This window comes from Sceloporus undulatus, chromosome 1, assembly GCF_019175285.1.
Source record: "Sceloporus undulatus isolate JIND9_A2432 ecotype Alabama chromosome 1, SceUnd_v1.1, whole genome shotgun sequence".
NCBI lineage: Eukaryota > Metazoa > Chordata > Lepidosauria > Squamata > Phrynosomatidae > Sceloporus > Sceloporus undulatus.
In genome coordinates, this window is record NC_056522.1 from 238,875,860 (window position 1) to 238,894,135 (window position 18,276).

At 39.5% G+C, this 18,276-nt stretch overlaps 1 protein-coding gene across 8 annotated transcripts in view; it reads left to right on the top strand.

Annotated features, from left to right (window-relative positions):
• Positions 1-18,276, top strand: part of MYLK (myosin light chain kinase) — a 295,320-nt gene that overhangs the window by 241,426 nt on the left and 35,618 nt on the right. For all 8 annotated transcript variants that reach the window (XM_042444623.1, XM_042444627.1, XM_042444633.1 and 5 more), the window contains 3 exons: positions 4,442-4,492; positions 5,789-5,916; positions 10,366-10,519. In XM_042444623.1, the coding sequence (XP_042300557.1) occupies positions 4,442-4,492; positions 5,789-5,916; positions 10,366-10,519 (333 nt within the window). The remainder of the gene's footprint in view (positions 1-4,441; positions 4,493-5,788; positions 5,917-10,365; positions 10,520-18,276) is intronic.

The window sequence follows — 18,276 nt, forward strand, 5'->3', positions numbered from 1 at the left end:
GATGGGGATTGTAATTCACAAAAACTGATCCTAAATTAAATTATTTAATCTTAAAGATGCCACAAGAATACTTTTTGTCTTTCTATGGCTGCCTTTCCCTTCCTTTTATACTAAAAGCTTTTAAATTTGCTCTGGTTTTTTTATTCTTGAACACATTGCTTAAATTCCTGATAATATTGGTAAAGGATGCAGGCCTTTTAAAGCATTTCTTTAATATATTTTCTCTTTATGCTAAAAATACATTTTCCATCATATTTTTTTATTTTAAAAAATCCTTGTTTTGTGTGTTCTCTAACCCTGCTTTTGTTGTGAGAAATTCTTTTTCATGTTTTACATCCTATTTATATTATTCAGCTAGACAACATGGATGCTTCTTCCTTTTGCAGGGGGCTGGAGCAAATAGTTGGTACTTCTGCCCATCTGCCATAGCTAGAGTTGCCAGGTGAAATAAAGGGCAAGGCTCATGCCCTTTAATGTTTGTTTAGAAGAGGGAATTTCAGTAAGCACTGCTTGACACATAAGCAACACCTGCTGAAATTGATCCTATGTCACCATTAAAGAAGTAAGTGCCATGTTCCGTTTTTCACATGGCAACCTAGCCACAGCTCACATGAGGTCTTGGTAGCATGAGTGAAGGGAGAACTACTTGGGGGCCATTTGGAAGACGCTAGGATGGGTTAAGTTTACTCTCCTTTCACCCTTTCTCCTTTGTTTCCTACAAATTCCATTCTCCAAAACCTATTTTCTAGTTTTGTTTGGTTTTTTAAACTACATCAGAAATTTATTTTGTGCATGGACCTGTGGCTTGTAGTTACGTTCCTTACAACCTCTAATTGCATTTTCAGGTAGCTTTGTTTATTTTTGGAGTAAATTATTAGGGAGGAAAAAACCCTTCAGCAGTCACTGCCTGATCGTTACTGAGACGTTTCGACTCCCCAGTATCTGCATATGGCAGAGGTGCCCCAACAAGCAAGGATTTGTGGCACATTTGGGTACAGTGGGAGGGGGGGGGTATTAGTATTACCCAGAGTCTACATTACACTTTCTCCTCCTTGACATTAGCTAAGCAGAAAGGCAAATCTATAGCCTGGGCACTCTCTTTTTCTACAATAATAGAAATCCCCTTAGCATCTTAAAGCCTTACACATTTTATTTGTCATAATCTTTAGTAGGCTTCAGCCTGTTTAATGATCTTGATTCAAATAGCATCTTCTATCAGGCTGTCCGTGTGAAGAAAGCGTGTCTTCTCCTTCTCCCTCTATTATTTGTATGGCCTCATGGAATATCTGTATTTCTTTATCAATTAAGCATTCCACATGATGTCTGCATTTGCCCTGTCCCTTTATAGTTTTCATTTTTTGTTTTTCTTAACTGTAAACCCCTTGCTTACTGTGGCGTTTTATTGGTACAAATTTGGAGCTGCACTTTAGCTGGTTCCTAACTAATTATCTTGCATTTAATTCATTTCTGTGACAGTAACTGAATGTGCTTGGTGTTGATTGAATGAGCCCATCGTCTATAGTGATTTGTATGTGGGTGCACCTGCAGCATTTTGCACATACAAAGTATACCGGGGGGAGATCTTACATTGTTTCATCAGAAGCACAGTTACATTACACAGCCCTTATACTGAATATCACTATAGTATGTATAGTGGTTCTCAACCTGAGGGTTGTGACTGTTTTGGGGGTCAAACAACCCTTTCACAGGGGTCGCCTATTTTTACCATCGAAAAACAAATATTATGAAGTAGCAACAAAAATAATTTTATGGTTGGGGGTCACAACAACATAAGAAACTGTATTAAAGGGTTGTGGCATTAGGAGGGTTGAGAACCACTACTATAGTACAGTGTATATAGATCAGTGGTCAATGTGCATGGCTGGCAACCCACTGTGCAACTGCACTGTATTAAAAGGCAATGTGTAGAGGAAAAGTACACGCACTACTCTATGTTCTTTAGTATACTGCCACATGTAAAACAGCCCCTCATGCACAACTCCACTTAAACTGCCATCAGCTGGATATGATCATTGTCTAAAAAATGTGCATTGCCCAGACAAATCATTCTGCATGCACTCTACACATGTACCACATATGTATTCTTCTAACTGTTAGAGACTAACAGGATGCCAGCCAGTGCGTGTATACAAAGCATCTATGTATGTGCAATCAGTATGCGAAGCTTTTCCTGTGTGATGGGGAAGCAGATTTGAGCAGAAGATAATATAGTGGGCCCTTGGTATCCATTGGGTTTCGATTCCAGGATACCTTAACCACCATGCATACCAAAATCTGTGGATACTCCAGTCCCATTATATATAATGGGGTAGTAAAATGTCTCTTATATAAAATGGTAAAATCAAGGTTTGATTTTTTCAGACTTTTTTGTTTTAATTAAAGTTGTGGGTGCGGAATGTGTGGATGTGGAATGTGTGGATACGAAGGGCTGACTGTAATTTCATGACTTGGGGAAATAGGCTTTGCCCAGTTAGTCCTCAATATTTTATGGAGTGATGTGAGGTTTTTCCACTTAGTGGATTTACTGTGGCTCAGACTGTGCTGAAATCTATTTACTGAGAACCAGGAGCAGTTGAGTGTTCTACGTTGCTATTTTTAGTAAAATGCCTGAAAAGGGAAACGAGAAGGAGACTGTGACAGAGACAAACACACATGCTTCTGAGCATCTCTGTTAATGGGACTCTAGCCTTCTAAGTCATGGAAATGGTGTGTCAAAAATGTTTCATGGCTGTCAATTACTTGAAAAGTTACTTTTTTTGGAATTACAACTTGCAGCAAGTATCATGCTAACTAGTGGATTCTGCAAGTTGTAGTCAAAGTAATGTTCCCATGTTCTTCCTGCAAGCACACAGGGGATATTTCCACAGGATATTCCCACATACAAGTCCAATATTCTCATTACTAAAATGATGCTGTTTAAATGCCAATATGTTGATGCTCTGAAAATTTCAAATCCTTTAAAAAGATCAGTGCAGATGAGTAATCAGTTGTTTCAGTATTCTTCCTTCCAGTTGTAGATTGTAGTTTCTATAGAGACAGAGGGAAAGCGGTTCTCATTATGGGTAGCTGTCATGCCTGCTTCAAGCCTATGCTTTCAATTATCCCAGACAGTCCATGATTCTTTCAGTATTGTGTTCTTACAGTACTTCTTGCCACTGCCATGTAGTGGATTATACAAGAATTATACTTGTGAAAGTATTGGGTTGTTGTTTTGTTTTTGTTTTGTTTTTTGTTTTTTGCATGAAATATGCTTTGAGATTAAGCAAACTTAGTAAACTGTTTGGCTTTTTACATTCACCAATCGCATAGTGCAGTTGCATCATTGAGATCTCTGTGTTATGCCTGTTGGTGTATGGCATCATTTCAATCCCTGTTTTCCCATACAGAAAGCCAAGGGCCATCTGTTGCAATGCAGTGAATTTCACCTGTCTTCCTCAAATGATTTTACAGATCTAATTGAGAATGACAGGTTTTCCAGAGCCACCTGAATGAAGTGAATAAGGAGATTCAATTGGACAGCTACTTTGAGCTTTTGCTGTTGTTGTGTGCCTTCAAGTCATTTCAGACTTATGGCAACCCTAAGGTGAAGCTGTTATGGGGTTTTCTGGGGCTGAGCATGTGTGACTTGCCCAAGGTCATCCAGGAGATTTCCATGGCTGAACATGGACTTGAATCCTGAACTCCAGAGTGCTAGAGATTATAAAAGTGGATGCACTTCATTTGACAAGTGCATCCACTTTTGTAAGCTCTAGCACTCTGGAGATCAGATGGCCATTTGACTCTGTCATGCCCAATTATTGCTGTATGTACTGTAATGTAATGTTTATAGCTATGACTTTGTTCTGTGATGTGTAATAACCCTCCAGTAACCAAGCTACACATAAAACTGGAGGTCCCACTAGTTTCTGTAAAAGGGAACTGATTTGGACTGAGGCCATGGCATGGAAGACAGGATCTAGCACATTTCCTTCATGTCCCCAGAGTGCTGAGGTGCTCCCTAATGAGCTGCTATAAACTGTGGAAGGAAAACTTACTGGCTTAACCTTTTAAAGTTACACACATTCTGTAACTAAGAAAAGATGCAGGACAACAAATTGGATTAAGGGCCTCTCAAGGGATGGGGGGAGAGTTAGATCCCTCCTTTCCCCTCATCCAACTCAAGGCACCTTGTGAATTTAAAAAATACAGACACATCTTGGGAGTTCCAGTATAATATATAGTTTGGCTCTGACACTCATCTCACTCTTCTGTGTTAATCTTTTTTTTATATATAGCAGTACACCATTTACAGCACCATAACAGACAATTTTCAGAAAAATCTATTAAATAAAGAAAAACATATTTCATATCAATTCATGTATTCATTTGAAAATCTAGCCTTTAAGTGACTGCTCATTTTTCTGTCTCTCTCTTTCATTAGGTGAGGCAACGGTAAAGAAGAAACCAGCTCCAAAGACTCCACCCAAAGCAGGTATTGATTGGTATGCTACTATGTAAATTACAAAGAACCATGAACAAAGGTAGAATGCAATCTTAGAACCCAATATCAATACCTGTGTTATTTTAAACCTATCTGAGAAGACTGTGAAGTATAGATTTATGTCTCTGAACAGCATTTATTTCTTTAAACTATTTTTACCCCATTCTTCAGACAACGCTGGCTCTTCAGCTTATTAACGGAGATGAGCACCTCCCCCTACAGTCAGTTATGACAGGACATTTGTGTCAAGGGAAAATCTTTACCTTTTACCTAGGGCTACTGGGGGGGGGGTCCCACCTGGCCTAAATTGGCCTCTAGAACTGCTGCTGATCAGAAAAAGAAAGTCCTTGACAATAGATTTAACATTAAAGAGACACTACACAAAAGGAAAACAGAATGGTGAAGAAAAAAAGGTGGAGAGCAATCATTTGCACCCATGGATCAACAGTGACCAGCTAGAGAGGAAACAATTCAGGGAAAGGAGGAGGCAGTTGGCCTTTCAGCTGAGCAGATGGAATGGTCTTGCTTCCCATCTTTCATTTTCCTTTAGCTTGATGGAACTGCCCCCATTTGAAAAAGTTTTGTTTTGGACTATGACTCCCAGAATTGACCAAACTGACTGGGGGATTCTGGGAATTGCCGTCTGCTAAACCTCTCCTATTCCTGGATCAAAAAAACAGAAGTAGATTTTAATAATGCACTAACAGTTCAGAAACTAATCCAGATCTTATTCTGGTCGCAGGGTTGTTGTTGCCATCATCATTACAGTTTTAAAAAAGAAATAGTGGCATGGTTTCTATCATATAAATGTCCACATGCTGAATCCAGCGATGCTAACTTGTTTCACACACACATACACACACACCAGTCAAATACTGTTATTTAGACAAATTAATGGCCAGCTTGTTAAGTGCTTGACAACCACCTAGCTTTCACAGTCTTCGGTAGCTAAGAAACAGATTTAAAGAGCTTCTGATGCTCCTAGATTTTTCTTGGGCTTTGTCTGCAACTGTTGTTTCAGAATCATTGGCTAAATAATTTGTCCCTATTTAATATGTCTACAAAAGTCTATCTAGAGGTTCATCAGGTTGTGTTGAAAATTTAGCGCCACATGAAGAGTCACATGAATCCATAGTGGACATCTGTGATTTCATGCATCATTTGTTAAGACAGCTGAGGTGCTACATTGATGGGCAAGGGAGAATGGATCCATTCCTACTCTGAGCCGACTATTTGCACTTTTAAGTATCCTGATTCTAAGGGAACCTTCCCCCTCTTTTTTAACAGCTCTTCCCCCACAGATTGTTCAGTTCCCAGAGGACCAAAAAGTGCGGGCTGGTGAATCTGTGGAGCTGTTGTGCAAAGTAGCAGGAACTCCTCCCTTAACATGTACCTGGATGAAATTTCGGAAGCAGGTAATACAATTCTTCCTATTCTTCTGATCTCCACTTCTTTGACAGAGGATTGCATCTGGAAAAAATACTCACTATAACTAAAGCCCGAGACAGACGGGTGGGAAGCAGTATGCCAGTGTCAATTCTAGGGTTCGGGAGCGCGCACCAACTGCATGTTCCCAAACCCTAGTCTGTATGGACGCCACCATCATGGCGGCCTCCCATCCCCACGGGGGCCACCATGATGACACGAGCGCGGCGCCACGTCCGTACGTCGGGATGCTGTACTTGCATCATTGACACGCTACTGTGTGCTAATGGTGCACTGATAGCAGAGCATGCGCACGCCAAAAATATCCCACTTTTAATGGGTTCTTTTTGCTGCGGAGGGAGCCCGCATGGTTTGGCTGTTGCAGGCTCCCTCTGGAGCAAAAACAGGCAGCTCCAGCCCGCCCTTTTGGGGCGGTCTGTTGATCCCCTAATTCAGTAGGAGCACATATTGTAAACTCCTCAGAGGTAGAAACTTTTATACTTGCTTTTAAATTATTATAATTCAGATTTACATTGAAAGTGACATGTAAACATTCTTATTGTTTTGATTAATGATAATAATAAAATAATAATAAATTATGTTACACAGAGAAATAAATGCATGTTTTAGTGAGCTTTTCCCACCTCCATAAAAGCTCGCATAGATGCTTAGTGGGATGAGACTTTTCATCCCACTACTGGCTGGTATAGAGGCAGCAAATGTCTTCAAGTCTTTGATTACTGCTATTGCTCAGCTTTTCTCATGATAGAAGCCATAAAACCAGGAAAACTCTTGGACTGTTGGTCTTCTACTTTAAGGATCAAAGAGAGAAAGAGGTAGATGCTTTACTTGGAGGTTGTTTATTAGCCAAACTATTTTTGCCTGTGTGCATACATAGATTGTTTCAATTTTTTTATATTTTCCTCGTTTCTGTTTTTCATGCCAAATCCAGTATTTTCAGTGTATAGCCTTAATTACTTCTGCTTCTGCATCCTTTAGTAACTGTTCTAAATTGAGAAAAACTTGATGTTAACAGGTAGCTGGTTAGGAGACAGGAGGATGGAGAGGAGTATGTGGTTTTTTTTTAAAGATCAGTGGCCCTGTACAGACAGCCAAAATAAAGCTGCTTTGAGTCACTTTGGAGGTATGGTGTTTCAATGATGCATGCGTTCTAAGAGTCTGGAAGCTGCACCAAAGCTGCACTCCAATCCTTAGGACTGGAGTGTGGCTTTGGTGTGGCTTCTGGACTCTTAGGACGCATGTATCATTTAAATAGCATACTTGCAAAGTGACTCGAAGCAGCTTTATTTTGGCTGTCTGTATCAGGCCAGTGTTAACCCAAGAGATGAGAACGCTTTGGCCATTGAATAGAGTGATGAGTACATTGCATGTGCAGTATATGAACATCTGTAATACCTTTATTTAACTAAACAGATATCAAATCCAAATCTTATAACACTGAAAATGTGTATTGGACTGATGAAAAAAGTTTTAAAGTTTGGAGATTTTGTGTCTGGAAACCAGGAAAATGGCACATGGGAAGAGAATTAGAAAGAGATGTTGTTATATGTGGTGTATTGTTCACCTTCCACAATTGACCCTTATGGTCTTCTTAAGCAGATCCTTAGGAGACCTTTGTGGTCCCTTCTATATTTTTAAAATACAGTGGAGCCTCATTATCTTTGGGCTTGCCATCCATGGATTTAAGCATCCTTAGCAAGCCTCATTGTCTCCAATGGTGGTGTGTGCCATTAGGGACAACAGGACTTGAGGTCCTACATTTTCGTATCCGGGGAAGGGGGTCAAAACAGATCCCCCTGTGGATACCAAGGTCCAACTGTATTCATTATAATGCAATGCTTAGGTCACCTTCTCTGTACTGACTTTGCTATTTGAGAACACTTTTTGTACAACAACGCTTATTGCCCAGTCATTTTGCAGATTTTCTTCCTTCAGGATAGATTTTGCATTTTTGTTGATAATTTTATTTGATGCTCTTTTAGCTTTATAATGTTTTAAGATTGAAATGTTTAAATGTGAACCTATTGTGGAAATGGAGAATAAAAATATTTTTGATAAAGTAAGAGATCTAAGTATGAAAGCAAGAGGAGGATGCAGGCTCCTAGGAAGCAACAAAGCAATATGTTGTCTGATTATTTGGTTGTCTTTTGTTGAGTCTTAATCTCTTATTGAGTCCTAATATCTATATCATGTCTTGTAGTTTAGATCCCCAATAGTGCTGTCCATTGTGGTAAACTCACAGTTTTGTATACTATCGTCAACATCCTTCCTAAGGTTTTCCAGGATCTGGTGATTTTAGCACACATTAATACAGTACATTCACTAGACCATCTCACCAGGAGCCAAAAGTCCACTGATCATGAGTTCACCAAACAAAAGAGTATTATTTAGCTTAGTTATTCTTAACCTTTGGTCATCTAGATGACTTGGACTTCAACTACCAGACGTCTTAATGTTCATGCCCAATGGTAAGGAATTCTAATTTGGGTGGCATCATTTCTATGTAGCAGTCTTTGAATGGTGCATAATGCAGATGTTTAGGTTTCTTGTGTTTCACATCTGGAGTTCATAGATGTGTAATTAAGGTATACTGAGAGGACATGACAAAAACAGAGATAGAAAAATGTCTAAAGAAAATTAAAATGTGCAGCTGCTTTCCCTCCCAAGATATTGTACAGTAATTTTGTTATTAGGCTTGCTGGATCTGCTACAAGAGGCTAGCGTTCATGGTCTTATGCCAAAATAGACTTTGCAACATAGACCGCCATGGTTCTTTTCCCCTTATTGTCTCAAGATGTATGGCAGGACAAGCCAAACTAAATAGACTTCATTTTTAATGAAATTTCTGTGGGTGAGCTGGACCAACTCTTATCTAACAGGAAATGGCTATGGAGTGCAGGGGAGGAGGGAAGTTACTGCTCTTACTGTTTTCCCATTTAGGACACACTGTGCTTTTTAATGAACAATAAAATTGAGTATCTTCCTTTACTGAGCAAATGTATTCTTGATATTGTGTGTGGTAGTTCTCATCTTGATTCTGCATAGAAGTGTTTTAAAGTGTGTTTGCAGATTTTCACAACAAAACTGGATTGTATTCCTCTGAGAATAAATATATTTATTCTGAGAATACTCAGAACAGCTGTAAGCTGACTATCTCCTCCACAAAGCAGGAACTCTGTGGATGTTATACTCTCATCCTAGTCCATTTTTCTCCTAGTCCAGTTTCATTTACTCCATTTGGTTTGGAAAGCTGAAGCATTTGCTGTGTTTTGTTTAAAATCAAAAGAGGAGTGTACAAAAGAGGAGTACAGTGGACCCTTGTTATACGCTGGGGTTTGGTTCCAAGATCCCACGTGTATAACAAAATCCGTGTATGCTCAAGTCCCATTAAATATAATGACATAGCAAGATGGTGTCCCTAATAAAAAATGGAACATCAAGGTAAATTTATACTTTTTTGGAACATTTTCAAACCGTGTATGCTTGAATCCGTGTATAAAAAATCCGTGTATAAGAAGGGCCGACTGTAATCTATTTAGGTGTGTGTGTGTGTGTGTGTGTACATAAGTCCATGATTTACTTGAGTATTAGAGTCACTTTTACAGACTGTTGGTACACTGGTTGGACTGTGGCTCTTTACCTATATGCTGATGTTTAAGAACTTGTGTTGCTCATGCTTTTTTTGTTTTTGTGCAAAGCACTGCTATAACTGTGACAAGTGTGATTTCTGCTAAAAGGTGAAGCAACACTCAGTGGTGTAAAAAATGTACTTTTTTCACTGGTGCTTTTCCTGTTGTATCAATGGAGTAGAATTCAAGACCTGAGGCTAATAGTTTCAACAGTGAGAACCCAAAGCTACTTCCAGTTCTGCCAAAATGGCAGGTGAATACTAACTATATTTTCATGTAATATGTCAACAAGACTTAAATGTTCACAACACAAATAGCTACATTACCTGCAACATTTTTAAACATGTTTTACGCAGCTGAGGCTTGGTTTCTTTAAGCCCAGTTGATAGTGACTCATGCTTGTAAGGGAAGCCTCAGTCTCTGCTCTACATACTGTTTCCTGTGATGGATAAAAATGAATAAAAATGAAATTGGTGCTACTGCAGGATTCCTGTCTTGTTTTGCCCCAGCATGAGGAATAAGAGAATGGAGGCAAGGGGCATCGAAAGATAAGAGCAAATAGAGATGTGATGTTAGGATTGATGAGTCCAACCAAATCCACCAAATGAATCAATGGTAACTTGGTAAGTTCACACATATGATAATTCCGCAGATACAGTGGGAACTGTTCTAAGTGAGGCTAACAATAGGATTCAGGTCATATATCGTTTTCTTTTTATACATTTCTGCTTAATTCACTTAGTTTAATTTATTAAATACCTGTCTAAATCTACTTATTTAATTTGACAGATCCAAGAAAGTGAACACATCAAAATTGAGAATGCTGAGAACAGCAGTAAGCTAACTATCTCCTCCACAAAGCAGGAACACTGTGGATGTTACACTTTAGTTGTAGAAAACAAGCAGGGCAACAGACAAGCCCAGGTTAACCTCACTGTTGTTGGTAAGTATAGTAGATGACGACTTTATGTTTGCCTTTTGTGTTTTTGTAACCAATTTAAATTCTGGTTCAGAGTACAGGAGCTTTCAGGTTACATAATAATATTCCATAAAGGATGTTAGAGAGTCACTGTGGTGTAGTGGTTTGAATGTTGGACTATGACTATGGAGACCAGGGTTTGATTCCTGGCTTGGCCATTAAATCCATTGGGTGACCTTGGGCAAGTCACATGCTCTCAGCCTCAGGGGAAAGAAATGGCAAATCTCTTCTGATCAAATCTTGCCAAGAAAACCACATAAATTGGAAATAACTTAAAGGCACGCAATTACAAGAATGGACTTTACAAGAAGGCAAACATCCCAGAGAACAATTGTTAGCAAACTTTGATTTATAGAAAATAAAAATCTTACAGATTTGTCAGAAATTCCAACTTCAGTACCTTGTACAAGTCTTTCCCAACATGCTTGTGCTAGCTTGTGGACTCTGAAAGCAAAATCAGGAAGTCACATAAGCTTTTAGTATGGAATATAATATGAATATGAAAAAGGTGTGTATGTGGCAGTTGACTTTATACTTTAAAGTTATCATCCTTCTGATCTTTAACAGCAGTAGATCATAGGTTGGAAATCAAGTGGACTATTTGTTTCAGTTAATTTTGGTGCATTGTGCAATATAAAATGAAAAAGGTATTTCGCTCTTGTCAAAACACTAATTAGTGCTTACATAGCTGTATGAGTACACAAGTAGATCATGATGAACCATGTTGCCCCCTTTTTCCTACTTGAGCCATGAATGGTTTCTCTCACACCCCTTTTAGCAACTTCTGTTCCAAGCAGACAGCTGGAGAAGCAAGCAAGCTAGATCTAGATGTCCCAATAACCCAGGGATAGGTAAAGTGTCTGTGGGCCACAAGCAGTCCCCTGGCACTCCCTCAAAGCATTTGAGCACCAATAGTTATTTTCAGGTGGGGAGGGTTTTTTTTAATACCCAACAGAGTAACACCTCCTCCCATAAATCAATGTTCAAAGGAGTGACTGGAAGTGATATAATGTCTGGTGCACTCCCTAAAGTGTGTGTCTGAAAATTGGCCCATACATAGAGATTGGGGAATGTGGGAGTAAAAATTGGCCCTCCACATAGGTTCTAATCATGGCAATACTTCATGTTAATAATAATAATAATAATAATAATAATATTTATTTGTATACCGCCCTCTGGCAAACCAATACGGGCGGTTAACAACAGTAAAATATAAAATATGACAATTAAAAACACTTTATCCCTCCCCCCCTTAAGACAGTATTAAACAGTGTAACATATTAAAACACAATGTCAATGCATAAAAACAACAATTAACAACTAAAAACCCTGATATCCCTCTGTTGATCCTCAACCATCACTAAGATGGGGCCACGGGAGGAATGAAGGAATCAGGAACCTGGGCCGGGATGGTTAATCTGGAAAGGCCTGCTGGAAGAGGTCCATCTTGACCGCTTTTTTAAACCAAAGTTCATAAACCTTCAGCAAAGCATGGGTGTAGATTATGATTTCTGACTGGTTAATAAACCATGGCTTGTTAGCAAAGATGAATTTATACGTCAAAATAAGCCAGGTTTCACAAACCACACCATGGTGTGATGTAGCTACATTACAGTTTTTTTTAAAGGGGGATAATTTTAACTTTGGTGTCACTTTGGAGAAACAGTACACTTCCTTCAGCACTTTCTATGAGTACTTGTGTTGTGGATTGGGTAATATGCATATTTATTTAATTAATCAGTTATATCAACTTGATTGGTAATGATTGCACATCCCTTAATTTTAACGTGAAAAAATTCCATTAGAACTATGGGCTGGTGTCATGGAAATTTATATTGTTGTGGGAAAGTGAGAACAATTGGCGTGCAAGAGAAGCCCAAGCCTTGATTTAGAATTAATAGACCATTTGACTATTATATAAGAAGTAATAATAACCATTAAATCGGTACATGAGATCCCTCTTATTAGGGAATTCCTGCTTTAAGAGGGTTTCTCTAGAGGATATTTCCAACTCTCTTATGTTGCTGCTCTCCAGTAGCCTTAGAGGATTATCTGATTCATCATGTAGCAAACAAATGTAAATGACTCTCACAGGATAATAAATATGGAGAGTACTTATGGTCTTGACACACAGCAGGGTAAACAGGAAACACAGTTTATTTCTGCATTTCTTTATCTTTGCCAAAAGTACCAGCATTGTATCAGACTGTGCACAGCACCCAGTGGCAAACTGAGGATATGCTATTTGCTCAGAGGACCTTTAAAAAGGGTCCATCACTGCAGTAATCCTGTCCTTCTGAAATTATCTCAGAGCACCAAGGATACCTACCAGGTTAAGGGGCTCTACCACCTGAAAGCCCCCATCACTTCTATGGAAAGCCTTTGGGCCTAATCTTATTGCTTCTTATACTGTATATGCACATAGTTTTAACTGTTTAGCCCTTTCTACTGTATTAAACCAGTGAGATCAATTCCATTAGCTTTATTCCTATTTAAAGTATTATGTTGTTTTTATCAATAATTCTTTTAAAGTACCTGCTTATATTATTTTAATTGTGTGTGTTGTGTTGTTTGCCTTCAAATCGTTACTGACTTATGGTGACCCGAAGGCAAACCGATGACATGATTTTCTTGGCAAGTTTCTTCAGAGGGAGTTTTCCATTGCCATCATCTGAGGCTGAGAGACTGTGACTTGCCCAAGGTCACCCAGTGGGTTTTCATGCCCGAGTGGGGGTTCAACCCTGCTGTACAGAGTCATAGTCCAACACTCAGACCACTACACCATGCTAGCTCTTAAATATATGCTACCCTGAAATTTCAAACTAGAGGGTAAGATAGAAATGTTTTCATCAATGAATAAAACAAATAAGTATGAGACACTTTGATTGTCTGCTGCTCCACAGCCACCACTTTTTTGTCTCCAAATGGAATGAGTTTTCTGCAGAGATTTTGGAGTCAGGAACCATCTACCTACACTTGTAGACATGGGGGCAGGTCGTTACAGATGTCAAAAATTCTCCCAGAGTGCACACATTTGATGTTTGCGTGGGCTGTTGCTAAGAGTTTTATAGTATTGGAAAACATGTCAAAAATCTTGCAAGTGCAGAATCCTTTGCAAGCTGCAAGTTCATGTTTATAGTAATCATTTGGGGAAAGTGTGCCCTCCTTTTTAACAAATAAAAACACAGAGGCAAACAATTTAAGATCGAAAATTGCATATATAGTTCTGTGATAGAAGAGTATATGCCTATGGGAATTAAGTGGTTAATCTATAAATGGCATAGTCATTGTGAGCAGTTTTGCCATTTGGTACATCTTTGATATGAAAAGTGAGCTATCAAAAAATGAAAAATTCATTCAGAAGGAAAAAGCAAACTTCTTAGGCCTAGCCCTTTGTATTTGCAACAGGGATAGGAAAATTAGAATATTTAATCTTAGATAGGAAATGATCTTTTGAAGAGAAAAGTAGAAAAACTTGAGTGACTGAAATTAACCAGAATAGAGAGAAAAGGAGAGTTGTGTGTCATAAAGAACTGGATTTGGAAGTGAGATGTGTAGTTGGCAATTTGGGGAAAGAGGAAAAGAACTGTGAGGAAGTACATCTGTTACTGCTGAAAGAATATTTCCATTGGAAAAAATAGTATGTTTGCATTTGTAAGGTTCACTTCCATCCATTTAGACAGTCTAAGGAAAAGAAAAGTTTTGCAGGTTACTGAAGCTCAGTCACAATAGGAACATCAGGGGTTTTTTTCCTCCTAAGGTGAGGACTTTGGAAGGGGATCCTATAATTGTATGATTGCCTCCTTGTTAATGTTTTTATTTGGTTTATTTTGCCACCATGTCATATTTTAATGGTCATAATGAAGACAGCAAATAGAAAAGTCCAATTCCCACTTGCTAGCGTGTATCTTTAAAAAAACAGGCTCTTGAGTGACTATAGGAAGCATCACCTTCATTATTACTTGGCTTAATGATAATAGAATCATAGAGTTGGAAGAGACCGTAAGTGCCATCCAGTCCAATACCCTGCCATGCAGGAACTCTCAATCAAAGCATCCCCAACAGATGGCTATCCAGCCTCTGCTTACAGACCAAAGAAGGAGATTCCACTACACTCAGAGGGAGTGTGTTCCACTGTCGAACAGCCCTTCCTGACAGGAAGTTTCTCCTAATGTTGAGGTGGAATCTCTTTTCCTGTAGCTTGCACACATTGTTCCGGGTCCTAGTCTCTGGAGCAGCAGAAAACAAGCTTCCTCCCTCCGCAATATGACTTCCCTTCAGATATTTAAACAGGGCTATCATGTCACCTCTTAACCTTCTCTTCCCCAGGCTAAAGATACCCAGCTCCTTAAGTCATTCCTCATAGGGCATGGTTTCCAGATCCTTCACCATTTTAGTCACCCTCCTTTGGACACACTCCAGTTTCTCAATGTCCTTTTTGAATTGTGGTGCCCAAATGTGGACACAATATTCCAGGTGGGACCTGACCAAAGCAGAATAGAGTGGCACTATTACTTCCCTTGATCTAGACACTATACTTCTATTGATGCAACCTAAAATCACATTGGCCTTTTTAGCTGCCATGATGGTATGAACAAATCAGAGTAAGAACAATGCTTTCTGGTCTCACTGTGGAATCTGATAGATAAAAAAAGAAAATATGCAATCAGTGGCCAAGATCATGATGTCTGCTTGATGTGGCTAAGCAATATCAACATGAGGTCAAAAGTCATTAATGAGGAAGAACACAGATGCTAGCAGCAGTTGCAGCTTTTGTCTGCGCCTACTGGAAATGGCAAGACACCATGCCCACCTCTCCTTTCTCCCAGTGAGTTAACTGAGTGCAAATTACTTCCATATTTTGAACTCAGTTTGCACCAACTGAAATAAATTGAGGAAGAAGTGGGGGATTGCAGGAGGAGAGAGAAACTGGAAAAAATTTTAAAGCAGCTGAAATAGTGGGATGACAGTGTGTTGATCACTCTTTCTCCCAGGAGATAACTGGCTAGAATAGTGAAGAGCTTGGATTAATTTGCCATGGATTCATTCTCATCTCTGTACTCTACAAGATGAAAGCACTTTAATCTAGAGCTTGGGGTCTTAGAATTTTAGAAGAGTGGATGTAATGACATGCTGAATCCATCCATAACTGAGCAAAGGTAGGATGGTGGTCTAGGTCCCAGGCCATCATTCTAACCTTGGTCAGTGATGGATGGGTTCAGCATGCCATTATATTCACTCTCCTAAAAAGTAACTGCCTTAACCACTTCCTAATTTGGAGGCTGAAACAGTGCCAGTAATTTGATCTTTGTCCTTTGGAAGAAATTAACATTTTCCATGTCTTTCCTTTGACTTCCTTTCAAAAGCCTATATATAGTCCATTTAAACAAAGCAATAGATATGATTGCACAACATCAGCATTAACCAAAATTGTCTGCAGACTAGATGTGGTTTGTAGTTACTGGACCTAGAAGAACTAAATGGTCACCAAAGTGGTCACACTACATTCCTTAATTGTTATCCAATAATCTACTCCTTTCAGTGTAAGCGGTGGTTTCCAAGCCTCAGAACTCCACAACTGACATAGATAGGTCAAGGCATATTCTGGTTCTTAATAACTTTTACCCATAAAGTCCTGCCATCCCATCTTCACTCTCACAAGGACACATTCACATACCTGCATAGAACCCAGAAGATTATAACTGTATGCATTCTTGAAAACTTGGGCTTCTCTTTTCAAAGATCAACTTTTTAACTTATGGTTGTGCTGAAAAATTCATCAGCACTTTCTTTTAATGGCTGTGGGAAAGCGGAGTTTGAAAAGGAAAAGAAGAGGTGTGGGACAGGGTCAAAACATTGCATTGTAACACAAAGAAGTGACACACAGAAGCTCTTATGGAGAGTAAAATGTAGAATTAAAGTTCACTGTGGTCTTAACACTGTGGAAAGATGCTCTTTTATTAGGGGAAAGCTCAGTTCACTGTAGAATTTGATAGCTGTGTAAAGAGACATCCTAAGAGAGAGAGGAGATTTACATGTTTCCCCTTCTCCAAGTCCATGTTTATACTAAAGATAGTATTCATTAGCATCTGTATGGTATAATGCCTTTAAATTACAGCCCTTTCCTCCCTTGGAAATATAAGCTCCACAGTGTATGTGTTTTCCCAGTAAAAGCAGAATGGTTTACAGTGACCTCTAAGCCCTCTGAGTGGTAACACAGAGTTCAGTTATGGCCTTTTATGGTTTCATTTTTCTCCCACAGATGAATCTCAAGTGCAGCCTTTGCCAGCAATGTCGGCATGGACATCATCCAACAGGCTTTAGCAGTATATTAAATACCTTCTCTGGCTAAACAGACTAGCCCATGGAAAGGAATTAATTGTTGCTTTACATCTGCTCTTCATCTGGCAGGCAAATATTACAATAGCTAATAATAGTGTGGAATGGTAATACAGTATGATGAGTCAACTAAAAAGTAGGCAAGGTATTGAAAGGAAACTACCTTGAGAACGCAGCTTCCTTTCTGAAGCAACTGTTTGGTCCTGACAGAGAATCCCTGAATGGTTGGCCCTTGTGAGCAGCCATGGCAAGGAGTGCTTTCAGGCTGTAGGCTAAAGCAACTGCAGCTAATACAAGAGTGGGCAAGGGACAACTTTGGGGCCACATGTTGCCCTATGGCTATTGTTGCAGTCTCTGGTCTGGTCTCTTTTTTTTCTGCCCTGCCCCAAAAGAGGGTGAGTTGCCTTGTCTGGATATCTCCAGTAATGATTATTCACATTTTAAAACACCAAAGACCCCTCCTGCACTGTTTCCATTAAAAAAAAAATATGAGTAGGTTTCCAAAACCAGACTTCAACATTCATTATTTGGCAGTTTGTGTTCCTACCCCACTCAGTCCTAGGGTGCATTTATACTATAAAAATAATGTAGTTTGACACAGGGTGACCAGATTTCATAACTGCAAAGGAAGACAAGGCACCGTAAAATGTAGGACATTCAAGGAAAATATAGGCAATCACAAAATAAAAGCTAAAAGCATTCATGTAAATGTAAATTCATGCTTCTTAGTCATGCTCAGAATGGAGGGCATTCCTCCTGGACAGAAGGTTGGGATGTAGGACATGTCCTGGAAAAGGAGAATATCTAGTCAACCACATTAATTGCCATGGCATCATCCTTCAGAATTATAGGATTTGTAGTTTTGTGAGGCACCAGCACACTTTGGCAGGTTTTTCGGGCTATTAGGCTGTGTTCCAGAAGAGTTTATTCCTGACGTTTCACCAGCAGCTGTGGCTAGCATCTTCAGACAATGCTGGCATGGAAGAGAGTGGGGTATCTATGCTGTTGGTTGAGAGGAAGCAATTTACATGTTGATCTATGTATTGTTTTGTTGTTGAATGGCAAATCACCCAGGGTGAGGGGGGTTCCCAGCAGACAGTGGATCATTAATTAAATAGACACCCTGAGGCCTTGACATTTAACAGCAGAACAATACACAGATTAACATGTAAATCACTACCTCTCAACTAACAGTATATATACAGTGCACCCGCATTATACGCGGCTTTGAACGTATGTGCTAAAGCTGCAGGGAGCACGCAGGGCGCAAGGGGCAGTGCGTCCCATCCAGATGAATGGGGCGCATGCACCACTGCGTGCACGAGCCCCAGATGAATGGGGCGCATGCACCACTGCGTGCACGAGCCCCAGATGAATGGGGC